This window comes from Spermophilus citellus (genome assembly GCF_964194105.1).
Source record: "Spermophilus citellus genome assembly, chromosome: 2".
In the NCBI taxonomy this organism is placed as follows: domain Eukaryota; kingdom Metazoa; phylum Chordata; class Mammalia; order Rodentia; family Sciuridae; genus Spermophilus; species Spermophilus citellus.
In genome coordinates this window covers 248,992,923-249,012,472 of record NC_138183.1, presented here as the reverse complement: position 1 = coordinate 249,012,472, position 19,550 = coordinate 248,992,923, and the positions used below count along the sequence as shown (strand labels likewise).

Sequence of the window (19,550 nt, the reverse complement as noted above, 5' to 3'; positions counted from 1 at the left end):
GAGAGGCGGTGAGATCAGGTTCACACCAGGCCTTGGGTATTTCTTGTTGGGGAGATGGGAGCCATAGGGAGTTTTGAGCAGAGGAGTGATGTTATCTGACATTGTAAAAGGATCACTGGCTGCTGGGTTCAGAATGTTTAGGGGTGCAAGAATGCATTCAGTGAGAACGGTTATGGAGTTACTACAGTAATGCAGGTGAGGTTAAATAAATTAGTATTTGTTAAATGCATAGAATTATGTGCCTAGAAAGTAGTGTTTTCTAGTGTTTAACAGTTGCTAACCACTATTATTATTACTGTTACTACAATTATTATTCAGTGACTTCTTCATAGCAGTTCTTATCTATTTTTCCTGTAAAACACTTTTTTGTTGGGTATTCTAGGGTTGGATGCAATTCTTAGCATGCTTCTCTACTTTTACCTCCCCCAGTGACAATTCAAGTGAGTGAGTGTATCAATTATGAGAGGGATTCCCTTGAATTATATATATTGTCTAGTCTTTTTAATAAAACAAGATCATTGTTAAATATTGGCCCTTAATAACTAAATGGCAATTATTTGTACTGTTTAATTGATGGTATTCTACTTATGTATGAGTGGTTGAGAGCTGTGGCTCTGTGTAACATTTCTATCAAAACTTAAGTTTGTCACCATATTATCTGAAATTTACTCCTTCCTTTCACAGGTTTTTCAAATGCTTGCCTGTGCAGTGTATAGGGCCAAGCACTATAGATATAACAGTGTTTGATATAGACCTGTTTTTTTTGTGTGTGTGTGGGTTGCTGGGGATTGAACCCAGGATCTTGTGCATGTGAGGCAAGCACTCTAACAGTTGAGTGGGCCCAGCACCCCCTGGTTCTTATGTTTTTAGATTTTGTAGCCAAGTCAGTGAGAGAGATGTGAATGAATAGGTAGGGTGGTGTGTTAAGATGTCCAAGACCACAAACCAGGTTGCTTAAAACAAATAGAATTAAATGTCTCATATTTCTGGAGGCCAGAAGTTGGAAATCAAGATGTTGGCAGGTCGTTCCAAAGAAATTGAAGATTGGTGGGTAGAATCTCTTTTTGCTTCTTTCTAGCTTCTGGTGGTTTGCTCGTGATCCTTGGTGTCCCTGGACATTCAGTCTCTTGTAACACGTCAGTCTTTGTCTCTGTCATCACATGGCTATATCTTCCTTGTATGTCTGTGTCTTTACGTGGCATTCTCTGTGTAGGTTTGTTTTTCATATTGGATTAGGGTCCATCCCAATGACCTTGTCTTCACTTGGTTACATCTATGAAGACCTGTTTCCAAATAAGGTCACACTCATAGGTGCTGGGTGTTAGGACTTCAACATGTTATTTTGGGGGACACAATTTGACCCATAACAGATAGTTAAGGAAAATAAGATACAGTTCCATAATTTTCCTATGATAACTATTCTCAAGAGCTTCATCGTGTGCTGATTCTTCAAACTCAAGATATGTTTAAGTATGTCTTTCTCTAATCATTTCAGCATAAATCTTTCTGCTGCTTTTTGTCTTACACAGTCCTGCAACTCCTGTACTGATCTTATCTTGTGTGAGGTCTTACAACAGCTCTCCAGCTGACTTTCCTGTTGCTGTTTCTTTTATGGGAGAACTGTTACACACTGCTGAATCATCTTTTTAAAGTGTTAATGCAATTCTTAGACATCTATATTATTTTCCGGATTATTGTATTACATCCAAGCTTTACTTTGTTCTTCAGCACAGTCTATACAATCTATTTAACATAGTTTTCATTATCAATTATGTTGTTTTAAGTTTCATTCATTTCTTTTTTTGTGGATACTGGGGATTGAACTCAGGGGTACTCCACCTCTGAGCCACATCCCCAGCCCTATTTTGTATTTTATTTTATTTATTTTTATTTTTTATTTTTTTTAGAGAGAGAGTGAGAGAGGAGAGAGAGAGAGAATTTTTAATATTTATTTTTTAATTCTCGGCGGACACAACATCTTTGTTGGTATGTGGTGCTGAGGATCGAACCCGGGCCGCACGCATGCCAGGCGAGCGCGCTACTGCTTGAGCCATATCCCCAGCCCCTATTTTGTATTTTATTTAGAGACAGGGTCTCACTGAGTTGCTCAGCATCTCACTTTTTTTTTTTTTTTTTTTGCTGAGGCTGGCTTTGAACTCGTGATCCTCCTGCCTCAGCCTCCCAAGCTGCTGGGATTACAAGTGTGTGGCACTGCATCCAGCTAATTTTATTCATTCTTCCCTAGTAATGCAAATGCTCATAGTTCCTACAAAATTCAAATTGCTTAATTCTTGTAATTTTTGAAATAAGGTATTTGTTTTTTGTTCTGGTATCTTTCCTAGTTTCATTTTGGCCACATTCTCTTTCTTTGAACTCAATTTTTAAAAAATCACATTTTCATTAAGACTTTTGTAAACTAGTGCTGAGCACTATTACTTTATATTCTTGAGTTCCAGTAACTGGATGTAGTTTTAAGTGTTGGAGACATTAAAGTTTGGAGATTTTTCCCAGTGATATGCAATTTTTATTTTCTCTATATATTCTCATGAAAGTACCTTTTATGTTTTATGCTACAATAATAGGTTTGTTGTGGAAGGATTTTTGGGCTGAGATAGAAGCATATATTATGGATAACTTGTAAGTTTTGGGAATAAGGAAAAGGACCTGTGTTTGTAAGATAAAGCAGAGGGGTCTTTGGAATGGAAACCTTGGTGAGGGCAAAGAATAGCAATAGGAATGATTCAGTAGCTGAAACAAGGTCAAGGAGCCAGAGCAGAATGTTTGAATATGTTTGACTTTGGTAATGAAACAGTTATGAGTGACAGAGTCCAAGCTGTGGATATACTGGAGTGAAAAAGATCATTGGAGGTCAAATAGCAAGGGGTTTTGAGGCAGGGATTGAATGTAAATGCCTACTTTGATGGAAGAAAAGCCTTAGACAGATATCAAAGTCCTCAGTGAATGAGAAGGAAATGATGAGATGATTGGTAGATGGACAGCAGTAAAGAATGAAGGAAAGAGGTAAGTAAGTGTACAGAATGAACAGATGCAAAAGGAATAGGGCTTTTGCAACACAATGGGCAATATGATTTAGAAGTGACACAGAGAAGGAAGGAAGTCACCAACCTCACCTTTTGTGAAAGAGAGTAATAGTTACTGTTTCTGATGTCTGTGGGGAAAACAGGGCCCTCAGATTTTAGTTAAAATAAGGAGGCAGAGAAGCAGCTCAAATTTAGGGGGATTTGGTCTTCGGGGTTCAGAACTTACAGATTATTCAGTGGAAGTATCTGCATGGTGAAAGAAGGGAGATCTGGAGTATTATTTCCATGGGATGCCACTGCCATAAACTACGAAGCTGGGGTGAGGGGATGTGGCTGCCTTTAGGTCATCGAATCAATGGATAGGTGAAAATAGGTATGATAGGCATGATGGATTTACTCATTATAGGTTCATTTACTGTATCAGTCCATTTTTCTATTACTATAATAAAATACCTAAACCTGAATATCTTTATAAAGAAGATATAAATTTAGCTCACAGTTCTGGAAATTTAAGGGGATGTTGTCAGCATCAGCTAAGCTCTTGTGAAGGCCTACTGGTGAATGGCATCACAGTGGCAGGAGTGTCTGGGAGTGAGATCATGTTTCAAGAAAAGAAGCCAAAGAACAAACAGGAACTAACTAGGGTCCCAGGAGAACTGCATTAATCCCTTTCATGTTTCCAGTGACCTATAGACCTACCACATGGCTGCTCCTCTTAAAGTCCCACTGCCTCAACACTAATAACACTGAAGACCAAGCCTTCAACACATGAACCCTTCGGGGATAAACCACAGCACTCACATTAGGCCACCAGACAATGGCTAGAGGTCTTTTTCAACTTAAAAGGTTGGTGGTAGATTTAGCAAATTATATAAATATAAATGTTAAGAAGGAGAATATAATAATGTTGTGTGCCTAGAAAACACAAAAATCAACTGGAAAACAATTTAGAGCTTAAGAAATTAAATAGAGTACCCATTACAAAAAACTAGCATCTTGACTTTCCTGTCCAACTGTAGCCCATTTAAAAAAGTAAAGGAAAACACCTACTGTAGCAACAAAATATTTAAGTCATGGAATAAACTTAATGAGATCTGTAGGAAGCATTTCAGAACAGTGCGAGATGGGTTGGGGTTGTGGCTCGGCGGTAGAGCACTTGCCTAGCACATGTGAGGTCCTGGATTTGATTCTCATTCTCAAAACACACACACACAAAATAAAACAACAGTATGAGACACAAAAAAGATTTAACCAGATGCAGGAATACATTACTTTCAACATACTGATTTCATTTCCTTTGGATATTTCTAGAGCATGTGGTAGTTGTTTTTTTTTTTTTTTTTTTTGGTATGGCTGATTGAACTCAGGAGCACTTTACCATTGAGCTCCATCCCTAGTCTATTTTATTTTGGTGGATAGAAGGGACAGGGTCTCATTAAATTGCTGAGGATATTTGTTTTCCTAAATTGCCCAGGCTGGCCTTGAACTTGAGATCCTCCAGGCTCAACCTTCCAGGTTGCTGGGATTATAGGCGTAGGCCACCATGCCCAGCCTCTTTTTTAAATTTTTTGAGGAACCTCCCTACTGTTTTCTGCCAAGGCTGTCTTTTCAGAGTAGTGCTTTTGGTTGTTTTCTGCTTTGAGTTTTTTTTTTTTTTTTTTTTCTTTTGTATGGAGCATTAAACCCAAGGATGCTTAACCATTGACACATCTAGCCCTTTTTATTTTTTATTTTGAGACAGGATCTTGCTGAGTTTCTCAGAGCCTTACTAAGTTGCTGAGGCTGGCTTTGAACTTGCAATTCTCCTTCCTCAGTCTCCCAAGCCACTGGGATTATAGGTGTGCACCACTGCGCCTGGCATGCTTCTAGATAAGAACATGATTATAACGCTGCTTTAAAATTTTGATTGATTGATTGATTGATTGTGCTGTTGATGGAACCCAGGGCCACAGGCAGGTCAGGCAAGCACTCTACCACTCAGCTACAGCCTTAGCCCCTCATTTTGTATTTTAAAAATTTAAATATTAATAATACATAAAATTAAGATTCAGTTTTGTTTATTCCCTCCACTCTTTATTTTTTTTTATTTTTTGGAGGTACCGGGGATTGAACTCAGGTGCACTTGACCACTGAGCCACATTCCCAGCCCTATTTTATATGTTTATTTAGAGACAGGGTCTCACCGAGTTGCTCATCGAGTGCTTCGCTGGCTTTGAACTTGTGATCTTCCTGCCTCAGCCTCCTAAGCCGATGGGTTTACAGGTGTTTGCCACTGTGCTCAGCTTTTTATTTTGGTATTGAGATTAAACCCAGGGGTAACCACTGAGCCACATCTCCATAGTGAGACAGAGTCTCACTAAGTTGCTTAGGCTGATCTTTAACTTTTTTTTTTTTGGTACCCGGGATTGAATTCAGGGGCACTCACTGCATCCTCAGCCATATTTTGTATTTTTTTTTTTTTTTTTTTTGAGTCAAGGTTCTCACTGAGTTGCTTAGTGCCTCACCATTGCTGAGGCTAGCCTTGAACTTACAATCCTCCTGCCTCAGCCTCCTGAACTACTGGAATTACAGGCGTGTGCCACTGTGCCCGCCTCCTTTTTTATATTTTATTTAGAGACAGGGTCTCGCTGAGTTGCTTAGGGCCTCCCTAAGTTGCTGAGGCTGGCTTTGAGCTCTTAATCCCTTTGCCTCCGCCTCCTGAGCCACTGGGATTATAGATGTGTATCACCATGTCTGGTTATTCCTTTCACTCTTTACCCACAGTTTCCCTCCTTTTATTATCCTAATAATTATATCATAATTTTTGGTTAAAAAAATGACCATTATTCAGAGTTAATATTGTCAAAATGTTCATACTACCGAAAGTCCTAAACAGATTTAATGCAATTCCTATTATATTCCAGTGACATTCTCCATAGAAATAGGAAAAGCCGTCACAAAATTCATTTGGAAAAATAAGAGGCCCAGAATAGCCAGAGCAATCCTTTTTTATTTTATTTTATTTTTTTGTGGTGCTGGGGATTGAACCCAGTGAATGTGAGTCAAGCACTTTACCAACTGAGCTGTATCCCCAGCCCTAGGCAAAGCAATTCTTAGAAAAGTGAAGCTGGAATATCAATTCCAGACCATAAATTATACTACAGAGCTATAGTAACAAAAATAGCCTGGTATTGGCACAAAACCAGTCATGCAGACCAATGGTACAGAATGGAAGACACAGAATCAAACCCACATAAATACAGTTATTTTATATTAGACAAAGGCATCATAAACACACATTGGAGAAAAGTTAGCTTCTTCAACAAATGGTGCTGGAAAACTGGAAACTCATATGTGGCAAAATGAAATTAGACTCCTGTCTCTAAACCTGCACAAAACTCAAAGTAGATCAAGAACCTTAGGTATTATCAGAGACCCTGCACCTACCAGAAGAAAAAGTAAGCCCATGGGGTTGGGGGTTGTGGCTCAGCGGTAGCGCGCTTGCCTAGCATGTGTGAGGCACTGGGTTCGATTCTCAATATCACATACAAATAAGTGAAAATTAAAAAAAATCCATCAACAACTTAAAAAATATTAAAAAAAAAAAAGTAAGCCCAAATCTCCATCAAGTCAGCTTAGGAACTGAATTCCTCAACAAGATTCCTAAAATACAAGAAGTAAAACCAAGAATTAATAAATGTGATGGAATAAAACTAAAAAATTTCACAGCAAAGAAAACAATCAAAAATGTGAAGAGAGTGCCTACAGAATGGGACAAAATCTTTGCCACCCGCACTTCAGATAGAGCATTAATCTCTAGGACATATAAAGAATTCAAATATTTAACACCAACCTCCCCCCATAACCCAATAAATAAATTGGCAGAGGAACTGAATAGGCACTTTGCAGAAGAAGAAATACGATCGGTCAACAAATATATGAACAAATATTTAACATCTCTAGCAGATAGAGAAATGCAAATTAAAACTACACTGAGATTTCATCACACTCCAGGCAGAATACCAATTATTAAGAATACGAATAACAATAAATGTTGGCAAGTATGTGGGGGAAAGGTACACTCATACATTGCTGGTGGGACTGCAAATTGAGGCAACCGCTCTGGAAAGGAGTATGGAGATTCCTCAGAGAACTTGGAATGGAACCACCATTTGACCCAGTTATTCCACTCCTTGGTATAAACTAAAGGATTTAAAATCGGCATACTCTAGTGACACGACCACATCAATATAAATAGCAGCACAATTCATAATAGCCAAGCTATGAGGCAACCTAGGTGCCCTTCAATAGATGAATAGATAAAGAAAATGTGGTATGTATACACAAGGAATATTAGCCAAAAAGAAGAATGATTTTATGACCTTTGCTGGTAAATGGATGAAATGGGAGACTGTCATGCTAAGTGAAATAAGCTATTACCAATTAACCAAAGGCTGAACGTTCTGATATGTGGATGCTAACACATAATAAGGGCAGGGGGCGGGGAGGAGGGAAGAATAAAAGTTCACTGGATTAGACAAAGGGGAATGAATGGAAGGGAGGAGGGATGGGATTAGAATAAATCAGATATAACTTTCCTATGTTCATATATGAATACATTACCAGTGTAACTCCACATCATGTACAACCACAAAAACAGGAAGCTATACTTCATACATGTACGATATGTCAAAATGCATTCTGCTGTCATGTAACTAAAAAGAATAGATTAAAAAATGTTTTAAAAGGCCATTATTTGTCATTTTGTTGGTATATATGCATCGGTGTCTCTGTTTAAGTACTGCATCCATGGATGCAACCAATCTCAAACTCATATAAACTTTTCAGCATGATCTAAATACTTCTGGGTTGTTTTATCATTCCTGGGGAGGCCTTACATCTAGGAGTTGAGTGGTGCTGGAGTCTGGACTGCTGCTTGCTTGCCTGGTGGATAGCTCTCATCCAACAGCCTTCCTTTGCCACCATCCTGGCAATTTCATTTCACTTTACTCAGTTGGGTCCTGTTTAATCTTTGGATTATTCACTCCTAACTATCCATTCTCTAAAAGAGGAAACTTTTTTTTGAGGTCTTCTAAGAATATTTTAATTTTATCCTAAACTTATAGAATGGAATTATTTTCTCTTAGAATTGCGAAGGTATGGTTTCATTGTCTTCCAGTATCCACTGTTGCTGCTAAGTCTTGAGTTATCTCATTCCTGTTTCTTTGTATGTGACGTGTTTTCTTTCTGGAGTTTGTAAGGTCTGTATTCTTGGTATGCATTCATGGTAAAAGTGACTTAGTGTGGGCTTTTTCTTTTCCTTTTTTTTTAAAGTATCTTTATTTATTTTTATGTGGTGCTGAGAATCGAACCCAGTGCCTCACTAGTGGGAGGTGGGCGCTCTACCAATGAGCTACTGCCCCAGCCCAGTGTGGGTTTTTTCTTCATTCTGGTAAATTTGTATCCTCAAAGAGCTAAGATGTTGCAACTGAAAATAACAGAATGATATTAAAAAAGCAACATTCAGAAATAAAAAAAGATCTGGAAATTAGAACTATAAGAATAAAAATGAAAGATTCAATAGGGGAGGAGTTAGAATATAAATTGGAGAAAAATTTCCCAGCAGGTTGAATAAACATACAGAGTAGAAACCAGGAAGGAGGGAGGGAGTGAAGGAGAAAGGGGAGGGAGTGAAGGAGAGAGAGGAGAGAGAAACATAGAGTGTGGGGGAGTGAGGATGGGAGGAGCTAGAGTGAGGAATGTGAAGGAATAGGGAGGGCATACAACAGAAAAAGGATCAATTCAGGAGAATTTTAACATGTTAATAATAGGTGTTAAAGAACAGAAAATGAAAAGAAAGAAATTAATTTTTTTTTTTTTTTTTTTTTTAAGTTGTAGGTGGACTTATTTTTTTATACGTGGTTCTGAAGATCGTACCCAGGGCCTCACATGTGCTAGGCGAGCGCTCTACGGCTGAGCCACAACCCTATCCCCGAAAAGAAAGAAATTTGAAAAGGACATTATTTTGTCTTTGCTGCTTTAGGATTTTCTCAAATGTGTGATGGTCTTTGGGTGTCTGTATTTAAGAGTGGGAATTTGGTAAGAGGGCAGGTCTTATGTATTAGTGTGGATCATAGTGATTGGGTAAGATTACTAACTATTTTGTTGACAACTCCTAAATATTTGTCTTTGCAGAAGTTTATTCTTGGGCTGTCATTTTCCCCAGAGATTTCTTTGATCTTCCAGTAGAATGAGAGGGCTAAGGAGTCCCACCTCAGCATGTGCGGTTTTTTTTTTTTTTTTTTTTTTAAACCAGCTGGGCAGATTCCTGTACTCCCCATCAGAAGACTCAGATAAAGGCACAGCTGCAGCAGAAATCAGACTCTTCATTGGGATGTTTTGTTCCAGTGAGAGACACAGCACTGACCAAGAGAGTGTCAAGCTGGCTTTCCAGACAAGAGGAGAGAGCCAGTCTTATTCTCATGGAATGGGTGGGTTTGAGTTTAGGAATATTAGATGAATTTTAGAAGGTGTTTTTCTTTTCCTTGGTGAGCACTTTAACCTTGAGGAAGGGATAGTCAGCCAGTAATCCAGGTGCCAAATGTTATCTGTCACACTAATTGTATGCCCTACATAAACATCTTTGCCCTGTGATAGGGATGAGTTGCTGTAGCTGTTAAAAGAGCACATAGGTGGGAAATGGAAAAGAACACAAATCATGACAAGTAACACTTCCTGGGAATATTCGACTTTGGGGATTCCTCAATAGTTTTATCCTTTATGTTTGCTTCGGACAGGCTGGTGGGATCATCCTGCCGTAATGATGCATGTGGTTTCTGAAGCTAGTAAGGTTGTATGTGGATGAGTAAGGCACATACCATGCCTTTAATTGCTGATAGGCTGAGTTGAACTCCTTGCAGAGGGTAGGAACTGTCTCGTTCCCCCACCCTCAGAACTTTTGCTTTACTAAAGGGTGCTGCTTTCCATGGGAGTCTCTGACTCACTCGCTTTGACTTAAGTACTGGTGTCCAGTAAGGTAGTGGACTCATTCCTAAGCCCATCTGAGCTTGGTGTCCAAGGCTAGAATTTTTGTTTATTTATCCTCTCTAGACAGTACACCTTTCATCTTCTGTGGTAGTCCAGAGAACATGGGGCTGAGTGGATGGGAATCTGGGGGTTTAGGTGCTCTCTGGAGAGATTTGCAAACATTTCTATAGTTGTCAGCCCCATTCTTCACATCTCTTCTGCAAGGTAACTGCACATTGATAATTTCTGAGCCTTTAAGGGATTCTCATAAGAGAATCTGCTTATTTCTTATTGGTTCTTTCCTCTCACAGAATTCTTACAGGGCATAGAAAGCTAAAATTTGACAGTTATCTGTCTCTTTCTTTCAGAGTGTTTTGATAGTTCTATTTGCTGTCATGTTATTTCCCATCCCTTTTATCCTGTGAGTTTATATATTTTTTTTTTTTGGTAGTAGGAATTTGAACCCAAGGGTGCTCTACCACTGAGCTAGATTCCCCAGCCCAGCCCTTTTTATTTTTTATTTTGAGATTGGGTCTTGCTAAAATTGTTGAGACTGGCCTCAAACTTGCTATCCTCCTGTCTTAGCCTCCCAAGTTGCTGACATTACAGGGTCTGTCTGACATTACAGACACTCTGTCTCTGAGTTTATAATTTCTATTTATTTATTTTGGATTGCTGGGGAAAGAACCAAGGTCCTCACACATGCTAAGCAAGTGTTCTATTGCTGAGCTATCCCCCGCCCCAGTTTATAGCTTTGTTTTGTTTTGGTACTGGAGATTGAACTTGGGGGCACTGGACCACTGAACCACCTCCCCATCCCTATTTTGTATTTTATTTAGACACAGGGTTTCACTGAGTTGTGTAATGCTTCGCTTTTGCTGAGGCTGGCTTGAACTCATGATCCTCCTGTCTCAGACTCCTGAGCCACTGAAATTACAGTCATGTGACAGACCCCAATTTCTAACTTTTAAATATCACTTTGTTATACTTTTAGTGAGACTTCACAAAAAAAACAGGTAAATGTACTTGTAAAGTCTCAACCTGAATCATTGATTCAGTCATTTGAATGTCATGAATACTATGGCCCTGTACTTTTCTTGCTGCTTCTTGTTACAAAATACAAAACTGGCAGATGTTCTTGCCCTCCTGTGGTTTAAATGTTTGTTGTGAAGATTGACACTATTCAAGACAAGTATTGAGATGTAGTATATTAGATAATGGTTAATGTTAGAAAAATAAAAAGGACACGGATTAGGAAATACTATGTGGAGAGTTGTAATCTTTTTAGGTATATGGTTATGGAAAGTTTGTTCAGAAGGACTATTTGAGTAAAGACCTTAAGAATCAAGGGAGCCAATCCCAAGAATTTTTTTTTTTTTTTTTTTTTGTACCTTGGAGCGAACCCAGGGGTGCTTAACCATGAGCCACATGCTCAGCCCTTTTTTATATGTTATTTTGAGACAGGGTCTCATGAGTCTGGCTTTTAACTCATGATCTTCCCGTGTCAGCCTCACAAGTTGCTGGGATTACACATGTGTGCCACTGTACTTGGAACCCAAGGATATATAGGTTCAAGATAGATATATATGGGCAAGAACACTGCAGGCAGAAGGAGGAACCAGAATAAAGGCCCTGAGGGAGCTTTGTGCCCAGTGTGTTTGAGGCATAGTGTGAGAGGGACCAATGTGTCTGGATCACAATATAGGGACTAGTTTTAATACTAAGTGAGGTTGACAGAGTTGTGAGCAGAGTCATGCTATGTTCTAACATTATGTATAGCAGAGCTGCTGTGACTGCTGTCTTGAGAATAGTCCATGAGGAGGCAAGGGCCGAGGTGGGGAGACCAGTTAGAAGGCTGTTGCAGTATTCTAGCCCATGTGGAAGTACTCAGTGGTTGGATTCTGGTTTGACTGATGAATTGGGATATGAGAGAGGGGAATCACCAAGATTATTTTAAGGTTCATAGCTTCTGTGGTCTTTTAAAACTATAGAACTTTGGTTTTAATATTAGTAGTATCCAGTCTGTTAAATGAATACTTTTCTAAAGAATAACATACAATTATTTTAAGTTATTTTGCTTTACAAACCAAAGCTCTTCTTTTTTTAAAGCTCTTCACAGAATACGGTCGTCTGGCAATGGATGAAATTTCCCAAAAACCCTTCCAGGTAAATTATTAACTATGAATGTAATACATATCTTTGTTTTTAGTTAAAATAAATCAGCAAATGATAGCTCACAGGCTAAATGTGGCCTGTTGCCTGTTTTTATATGACCTGTGAGCCATACACACACACACACACACATATACACACATTTTAATTTTTTGCAGTGCTGGGGATTGAACACACAGCCTTATGCATGGTAGGCCAATGTTCTACCACAGAGCTACATCCCCAGCCCTGGTTTTATTTTTTATTTTTGGTATTAGGGATTGAACTCTCAGGGGTACTTGACCACTGAGCAGCATCTCCGGCCCTATTTTGTATTTTATGTACAGACAGGGTCTCATTGAGTTGCTTAGTGCTTCATTTTTTCTGAGGCTGGCTTTGAACTTGTGATCCTCCTGCCTTAGCTTCCCAAGCTGCTGGGATTACAGGCATGTGCCATTGCACCTGGCTCCCAGCCCTTGTTTTTATATATTTTAATGGTTGGGGGAAAAAAATGAAAATAGGAATAATATTTAAGACATGTAAATTATCTGAAGTTCAGACATCAGCAATAGCTGAAGTGTTAGTGGGACATAACACATGTTTATGTGTCAGCTATGGCTGCTTTCCTGTTACAGTAGCAGAGTTGAGGAGCTATTTAAAATATTTACTCTCTTGCCTTTTATAGAAATCATTTGCTGACCTCTGCATTATCTAATTGTTTCTTGAGAAAGCACAGTAACCTCAGTAAGACTAGAGGTGCCTTAATATGTGAACATTATTTCTTTTCCTTCCTTCTTTGTTTTGGTACTGGGGATTAAACTCAGGGATGCTTTACTGCTTTACCATTGAGCCTACATTCCAAGGCCTTTTTATTTTTTCTTTTGAGACAGGGTCTTGCTTAGTTGCTGAGGCTTGCCTCAAACTTGTGATTCTCCTGTCTCAGTTTCCTGAGTAACTGGGATTACAGACATGTGCCAGTGTACCTTTTTTTTTTTGGTTGAGTGTCTTGCTAATGTTGCCCAGGCTGGTGATAAAACTTATGGGCTCAAGAGATCATCCTGCCTCAGTCTCAGGAGTGCTGAGACTACAGATGTGTTCCAAGCCTGGCTGTTTCTTTTCCTTTTCTAATGTAAGTAACAGATCTGATCTTATGATTAGCTGGTGCCATGTCATTTTTTTTTTCCTTCTTTCTTTACTACATGCCTCCTATTTGCCTTTAGAGCAAAGATTTGAATTTAATGTTTCCTTTTTTTTTTTTTTTTCTGTGCTGGGAATTAAACCCAGGTCCTCACACATGCTAGTCAAATGCTCTATCACTCAGCCCTACCTTCAGCCCAAATTTAATGTTTTCTTGGCAGTCTTTTTTATTTCTGTTAATCTGTAGGAATGAAAATAACAGATGGGATACATTGACCTCACATTTGGCTTAAACGTGTCATTTATAGAACAGAAAAATTGTTCAGCACATGTCCTTGCCTCCTTTGTAGAAATCAGCATTAAGCAAAGAACTACTGCCATTATTATCTTGAAAATGCATTTATGCCATGTTATATGTTCTCTTTTTTCTAAATAGACACTGATGTTTTTGGTTCGAGACTGGAGTTTCCCCTATGAATACAGCTATGGACTGCAAGGAGGAATGGCATTTTTGGATAAGCGTTTACAGGTAATTGGAAAGAAAATCTCCTGGGGAATTTTCTAAAAGTATTGACAGCTTTCTTATTTGCCTTTGGCTGTTGTATTTAAAACAGATAATTGAAAATTATACTAAATGTATTAAATATATGTATGAATCTTAGCACAAACTAACATAATTTATTCATGATATAAAAGAACCTGGGTGGGGGCTGGGGATATAGCTCAGTTGGTAGAGTACTTGCCGTGTATGCACAAGGCCCTGGGTTCAATCCCCAGCACCACCAAAAAAAATCAAAAGAACCTGGGTATGAAATGCACCGAGATATGTAGAGAAGAACTTTGAGCAAAAACCCAAGTGTGTTTACAATCTCCATTTCATATTTTAAACCAGGTTCTATATGTGTCTTTATATTCAGAATTTTAGTTCTGTTATTTTATTCAGAATTCATATTTGTTTTGACATAGATATAAACAGACCTAGCCTGTTCCCCCAAAACCAAAGCACAGGGGTCTTTAATCACTATTAACTGGTTAGACCCTCCTTCCATCCTATAGAATCTCTGTTCTTAAGTACTGTGCAGTACTCTTTTTAAATTATTTATTTATTTAATGGGTGCTGAGGTTTGAACCCAATGCCTCACAAATGTTAGGCAAACACTCTTCCACTGAGCCACAACCCCAGGCCTGTGTACTCATTTTTTTTCTTTAGTACCTCTTCTTAGTTAGCTATGGGAGAGTCAAGCATGGTTAATCACATTCATGCATTTACTGCTTCTTGGGGTTCTCAGGTTTTTTTTTTTATTGGTGTATGTAATCCATCACAGCTGAATTAGTTAACATGCCTAATTTTTACCAATTTCTTCATCTGTAAGTAAGGGAAATCTTTCCTTTGTCTCTATTCTAATGGTTCCTAGTGAAGAAAACCAAATAGTCTTTGGTCGATAAATAGTTGTTCTTCATTGGCAGGTGAAGGAACATCAACATGAAGAAATTCAGAATGTTCGAAATCACATCCACTCATGTTTCTCCGATGTTACCTGTTTTCTCTTACCACATCCAGGACTCCAGGTGGCCACAAGTCCTGATTTTGATGGGAAATTGCAAGGTGTGTTACAGATGTTGTTACTCTAAACATGTGACTTGATCTTTGGAATTAAGTAATGACCAATAAATGTCAATTAAAAATCAAGTGAATAGTTGGCCAGGTGTGGTGGCTCAAGCCTGTAATCCCAATGGCTTGGGAGGGTGAGGCAGGAGGATTGCAAGTTCAAAGCCAGCCTCAGCAGTTTAGCAAGGTCCTAAGAAATTTAGTGAGACCCTCTCTCAGAATATAAAAAGTACTAGGGATGTGGCTCAGTGGTTAAATGCCTCCGAGTTCAATCCCTGATACCAAAAGCGATCAAGTAGTGAATGCTTAAGAGAAGTAGAATAGTCTATAAGAAAAAATAGTGGGCTGGGGATGTGGCTCAAGCGGTAGCGCGCTCGCCTGGCATGCGTGCGGCCCGGGTTCGATCCTCAGCACCACATACAAAGATGTTGTGTCCGCCGAGAACTAAAAAATAAAAATATTAAAAATTCTCTCTCTCTCTCTCTCCCCTTTCTCACTCTCTCTTAAAAAAAAAAAAAGTTAAAAAAGAAAAAATAGTATTTAGAGTCGAGTTCACATTTTGCTCTTGACTTAATGTGACCATCAGAATTAGTTTACCGGGGCTGGGGTTGTGGCTTAGCAGGTAGAGCGCCCGCCTAGCATGTTCGAGGCCCTGGGTTCAATCCTCAGCACCACATATAAATAAATAAAGGTATTATGACCAACTACAACTAAAAAAAAAAGAATTAGTTTACCCTAATTTCTTCATCTGAAATTGTGATGGTTATATCCATCAATGATCTTTCTAAGAGATGTTATAATTATTGATTTTTACAAGAGATGGAAGTGAGGGGCTGGGGCTATAGTTCAGTGGCAGAGTGCTTGCCTAGTGTGTGTGAGACACTGGGTTTGATCCTTAACACCACTTAAAAATTAACAAATAAAATAAAGAAATGCTCTTAATCTGCTATTACAAAAAATAATGAAAAAAATAGATATGGAAGTGCTAAATAAAGGAAGGCTATTTATCAAGTGAAGTTATCTTCCCAAGTAAAGGTACCATGATGCGTGTTGTTTTCATGTTGTAATTATAACAAAACCCGCCAGGTCAAGTTTTAATATCAGGAAGTGGATGGCAGGTTAGAGGAATTAAGAATTGGGACTCTTAGGTTCCATTATCTTATTTTTGTTCCTTATTCATCAAGGCATTTTGTTCCTCATTCATTAAGTCATTTAGTGGCTGGCCCACAGTTTACATGTGCTTAGCTGAGTAGTTTGTTTATAAGCTGCTCAATTCCTGGTAAAGTGTTGATAATAATAGCTACTAGTTTTGGAGACCTAGCTGAGCTGCCATTGCTATGCAAGGTGCTTTCATACTGAGGCTCCCAATAATTTAATGAAGTTAATATCATTTCCCTTAACTTACAGATGAATAAATTGGTAAAAATTAGGCATGTTAAGTAATTCAAAGTGCTCAGTGAAAGTGTAGGGCAGATTCACATTCCAGATTCTGATGTCCCAAAGCTGTACTATTCAGAAATAGAAATTCTTTGTTGTTTATGGGAAGTCTTTCAGAGGATATGTACTATTTAGTTACCAGAGGAACTTGCCTTTCAAAGTAGAAGATTTTCATAGCTTCATATTAAATATAAAATGCATCATTTTTCACTTTATTTGATTTAGTGGATCCAAGAAAATGAATGTACTTAACCAATTCAAGACTTACAGTCTAGCTGATCTTAGTATGGCAAAAGGAACCCACTTTTAGAGATTAATCTTTGACCTTGTATTTGTTACTTACATGGTAATTTTAAGTTGTTGGCTGCATTCTTGAAGAGGAAACTTGCAGACTGTTATATTGTGATTGAAAAATCCACGATTAAGATCTGGCTTTGGGGTTGGGATTGTGGTTCAGTGGTAGAGCTCTCGCCTCACAAGTGCGAAACCCTGGGTTAGATCCTTAGCACCACATAAAATAAATAAATAAACAAGTGAAAAAAAGGTGGTTGTGTCCAATAACAACTAAAAAATAAATATTAAAAAAAAAGATCTGGCTTTGGGAGAGAAATCTTCTTAGGCAAACATGAGTTAGAAATCTCTTACCTAATAAAAGCAGTTGTGAGGGAATTTTCAGAGTTAGGTAGGGAGAAAAAGTTGAGCGTGAATTCGCATGTATCTGTGTGTAGGTTATATATATGTATGTGTGTGTGTATTTTTGTTTTGGTATTGGGGGATTAAACCCAGGAGCACTTTACCACTGAGCTACATCTTAGCCCTTTTTTAATTTAAAAATTTTTTGGGGGAGTACTTGGGATTGAACTCAAGGACACTGAACCACTGAGCCACATCCCCAACTCTATTTTGTATTTTACTTAGAGACAGGGTTTCCGTTGCTTAGTGTTTTGTTGAGGCTGGCTTGGAACTCCCAATTCTTCTGCCTCAGCCTCCCAAGCTGCTGGAATTCCTGGTGTGCACCACCGTGCCCAGCTAGGTCTTTCTTTATTACATGAGAGAATAAGTTCAGGAATAAATATAGGGGGACTGGGGTTGTGGCTCAGTGGTAGAGTGCTTGCCTAGCACATGTGAGGCACTAGGTTCGATCCTCAACACCACATGTAAGTAAATAAAGGTATTGTGTTCATTTACAACTTTAGATAAATAAATGAATAAATATAGGGCTGGAGGTATAGAGCTCAGTGATAGAATGTTTGCCTAGCGTGAGGCCTTGGGTTTGATCCCCAGCACTGCAAAAAGCAAAACAAAAAATGGTCAGAATATATTAATGAAAACACGGGCAGCATCACAATAATCAAAGCACAAATGTGTTGATATGAGCTATAAACTTTGTAGTATTGGGGCAGTATCAAAATTTAAAATGTCTATGTTCTTTGATATCCAGTATTCTCCTTTTAGGAATTTATCCAAGGAGTTTTCCAAATCAGAGGACAAAATGTATGTCCAAGGCTAAAACTTCACTAGCATTATAATTATGGAGAGTAGTTGGAAACAACCCAAATGTATGTTTATCAGGAATTGGTTAAATTAAAGTACCTCGGTACAGAGGAATAAAATGTGGTCCTTAAAAAGGATAAGATATTGGGCTGGGGTTGTGGCTCAGCGGTTGAGTGCTCAGCAGTTGAGTGAGATCCTGGTTCCATCCTTAGTGCCACATAAAAATAAATAAGTGAAATAAAAGTTTTGTGTCCAACTGCAACTTAAAAAAAAAAAGGATAAGGTATATAGGTGGATCTATATGTATTTACAAAGAAAGATTTTCATGATAAATTATTAAATGTAAAAAGATTGCTCAATACCATATGTAGTATGATCCTGTTTGTTTTAATATACATATGTTTTTTAAGTACTTTTTCAATAGAAAGATTTGAAAAATGATTTCCTTTTTGCTTCATTTAAAAAATGTCATTAGTTAAATAGTCCTCTGTGTCTATGAGGATTGCTTGTGAAGAAGTCTTTTAGGGCTGGGCGTGGTGGCGCACGTCTGTAATCCGGAGCTGTGGTAGGAGGATCAAGAATTCAAAGCCAGCCTCAGCAAAGTCCAGGCACTAAGCAACTCTGTGAGACCCTATCTCTAAATAAAATACAAAATAGGGCTGGGAATGTGTCTCAGTGGTCAAGCCCTTGAGTTCAATCCCCAGTACCTAAAAAAAAAAAAAAAAAAAAAAAAAGGAATTGTTTTAGTTCTGCGAAAGTTTACGTATAGCCATGTGCCACATAATGACATTTCAGTCAAGATATACGTGGTCCCATATATATATTTTTACATAGCCTACATATGTAGTAGGCTATCCCATGCAGACTTGTATAAGAACGATCCATGAGCTCACAAGAGGAAATTGCTTAATGAAACAGTTCTCAGGGGCTGGGATTGTGACTCAGTGGTAGAGCATTCGCCTAGCACATGTGAAGCACTGGGTTTGATCCTCAGCACCAAGTAAAAATAAATAAATAAAATAAAGGTATTGTGTCCACCTTCAACTTAAAAAAAAAAAAAAAGTTTTCAGATTGTCTCTCTGCTGTTAAGTGATGCGTGACTGTACTTTTTAGAATTGGAGATGGATATTTTGTAATTTTAGGAAACCTTTTAACCACATTGAAGCATTTTGAGTGAAGAGTAGATGCTAAATTGCAAACAACAGGTGACTTTTTTGAGTGTTTGGCTGGTGCTGGCCTAAGACCCACAGCCTTTTTTACAAGACACCTGTAAGTAGAGCTGATGTATTTCTCAGAGTTAAAAAACCTGGATGTTGGGGTTGGGGATATAGCTTAGTTGGTTGGGTGCTTGCCTCTCATGCACAAGACCCTGGATTCAAATCCCCAGCACCAAAACTAAACAAAACCAAAAAAAACCCTGGATGTTGTATTATCTGAAGTTTACTTGTGTAATTACTTGATTTAGTGTTCATAGTCTTATTCCATATAAGTTGGAAAAGCCAACCTTAGAATGGTTAGGGGTAATTCTTTGGAGAACCTTAATGTAGTTTCTATAGAAAATTTAAATTTCGTAAGAAGCCATTTCTAGATGTTTCCTCAAATCTTTTAGGAATTGTTTTAGTGGTTTTATTTTACTATACTTTTAAAGATTTGACTACTTACTCAAACAGCTACCA

General features: G+C 38.3%; 1 protein-coding gene across 3 annotated transcripts in view; it reads left to right on the top strand.

The window, feature by feature from the left end:
* The window catches only part of ATL3 (atlastin GTPase 3), a 50,637-nt gene that overhangs the window by 20,887 nt on the left and 10,200 nt on the right, over nucleotides 1-19,550 (top strand). For all 3 annotated transcript variants that reach the window (XM_081263802.1, XM_081263803.1, XM_081263804.1), the window contains exons 6-8: nucleotides 12,156-12,212; nucleotides 13,771-13,863; nucleotides 14,802-14,940. In XM_081263802.1, coding sequence (XP_081119928.1) covers nucleotides 12,156-12,212; nucleotides 13,771-13,863; nucleotides 14,802-14,940 — 289 coding nt within the window. The remainder of the gene's footprint in view (nucleotides 1-12,155; nucleotides 12,213-13,770; nucleotides 13,864-14,801; nucleotides 14,941-19,550) is intronic.